General features: G+C 48.1%; 1 protein-coding gene across 1 annotated transcript; it reads left to right on the forward strand.

Annotated features, from left to right (window-relative positions):
* The first annotated feature begins 450 nt into the window (after nucleotides 1–450).
* On the forward strand, nucleotides 451–1416 carry LOC127227962 (olfactory receptor 2AT4). Its single transcript, XM_051192344.1, has one exon. It carries the CDS (start codon nucleotides 451–453, stop codon nucleotides 1414–1416), a length of 966 nt encoding a protein of 321 aa, XP_051048301.1.
* The last annotated feature ends 763 nt before the right edge of the window (nucleotides 1417–2179 follow it).

Here is a 2179-nt window from a genome sequence, read left to right on the forward strand (position 1 = left end):
AGACAGTTCAAGTTTATATACAGTACTTAACGCAACTGCAGTTATGTAATTACGTCATTGTTTGTGTCATGCCTTTCTTTGCCACAAGGCTTTCAGTCCTATGAGGCTCAAACCTCCATCCAATCAACAAATCTGCATCTACTGCATAGATGACATGTAATGTTTTCTATTATAGGATACCTCTGTGGCTCTCACATTGTGTTTTTGCTGTGATGTTGATATTGCAGGTGCTTCAGCCATGCTAGATTTAAGGAAAGAGAGAGCCCTGGCATGGGTGAGGACTCTGGTACAAGACAGAACCTGTCGTCCTTCCTCTAGAATTGACAGTATATGAGTTGGTTATCTCCATTAGACAATGACCATTATGTAATTCTCATCCCAGAACCTTGGTTCTTCTGTTTACAGATGGGCGTGAGAACCTCCTGAGCATCCATCCGGCTTTAAGCTGCCATGGATAACGTAACCTGCAATGGGTCAGGGGACTCTAAGACCATCTTCTACCTTACAGGCATCCCCTCTCTGCAAAATTCCCTCTTCCTTCCTGTCTTCTTCCTCTTCCTCCTCTTCTACCTGCTCATCCTGGCGGGGAACACCCTGATCCTGGCGGCCGTGGTGACAGAGCCCAGCCTCCACAAGCCCATGTACTTCTTCCTAATCAACCTCTCTGCCCTGGACATCCTTTTCACCACAACCACGGTCCCTAAGATGCTGTCCCTATTCCTGCTTGGGGACAGATTCCTCAGTTTCCCTGCCTGCTTCCTTCAGATGTACCTCTTCCACAGTTTCTCCTGCTCAGAAGCCTTCATCCTGGTGGTCATGGCCTATGACCGCTATGTGGCCATCTGCCGCCCTCTGCACTACCCTGTCCACATGACCCCACAAACAAACACTGCACTGGCAGCCAGTGCTTGGATCACTGCCCTCCTCCTGCCCATCCCAGCAGTGGCACAGACCTCCCAGATGGCATTTAACAGCATCGCCTACATCTACCACTGCTTCTGTGACCACCTGGCTGTGGTCCAGGCCTCCTGCTCAGACACCAGCCCCCAGACCCTCATGGGCTTCTGCATCGCCATGGTGGTGTCCTTCCTCCCCCTCCTGCTGGTGCTTCTCTCCTATGCCCGCATCCTGGCCTCGGTGCTGCGCATCAACTCCAGGGAAGGGCGTTCCAAAGCCTTCTCCACCTGCAGCTCCCACCTCCTGGTGGTGGGCACCTATTACTCATCCATTGCCATAGCCTATGTGGCCTACAGGGCTGAGCTGCCCCTGGACTTCCACATCATGGGCAATGTGGTGTACGCCATTCTCACCCCTGTCCTGAACCCTCTCATCTACACCCTGAGGAACAAGGATGTCAAGGCAGCCATCACTAAAATCACATGTCACCGGGATCCAAAAAATGTTGGGAAACCCTGAATTTACACCTAATGGCACAAACTGGACTTTTTCTCATAAACATCAATAATAGTAGAAAGGAAAATGTGAAAAATCCACTCAGCTACATAATCAGGACACCAATTATCAAAATACATTTCCTCCATTGTATTTTTTTTTCTTATTCTAGAAACTAAATGGATAGGTTTCTTGTTGTTTTTAAGCTGTCACTCTTAAATTTTACAAGACAGTGTCTATAATGGGGGGGAGGTGCTTACAGTCCCATAAATTCCAAAAGTGTTGATTTAAGAGGCTTCTGTATTTGGCTGTAATTAATTTCTTTCTCTTGGGTCTGCTCTCAACTTTTCTGAAAATCCCCAGTTGTTTCTGACACATAGCTGTGACTCACTCTTGCCCTTTTTGCAGAACTAACCACTTGAAAACACCTCTTAAAGGAACAATGGAAACTGCTAACTATCTTAACTGACCCAGCGTTATGGTCACCTCTGTATTCTAATGCCAGTCCCATGGGAGACTTGCTTGCTAGAGCCTGGTGGAGCCGTAGGAGTGGAAAGCACCCCCCCCCCCAGTTCACTTCAGCCTTTCAGCTGGTAGAGGAGACTCCCGCACCTGCTTGGGCAGAAGTACTGCATTTCCTTTCATTCTCACTACACACCCAGTCTCCTCACCCATGACCTTTGGTGGCTAAAGACAGATGTGTAGTCTGCAGTTTCCACAGATAGCATTCTTCCTCAAAATATAGTCTCTTTCTGCATTTAAAGGGCAATTCAGGACCTATATGCCC

Source organism: Phodopus roborovskii, unplaced genomic scaffold (assembly GCF_943737965.1).
Source record: "Phodopus roborovskii unplaced genomic scaffold, PHOROB, whole genome shotgun sequence".
NCBI lineage: Eukaryota > Metazoa > Chordata > Mammalia > Rodentia > Cricetidae > Phodopus > Phodopus roborovskii.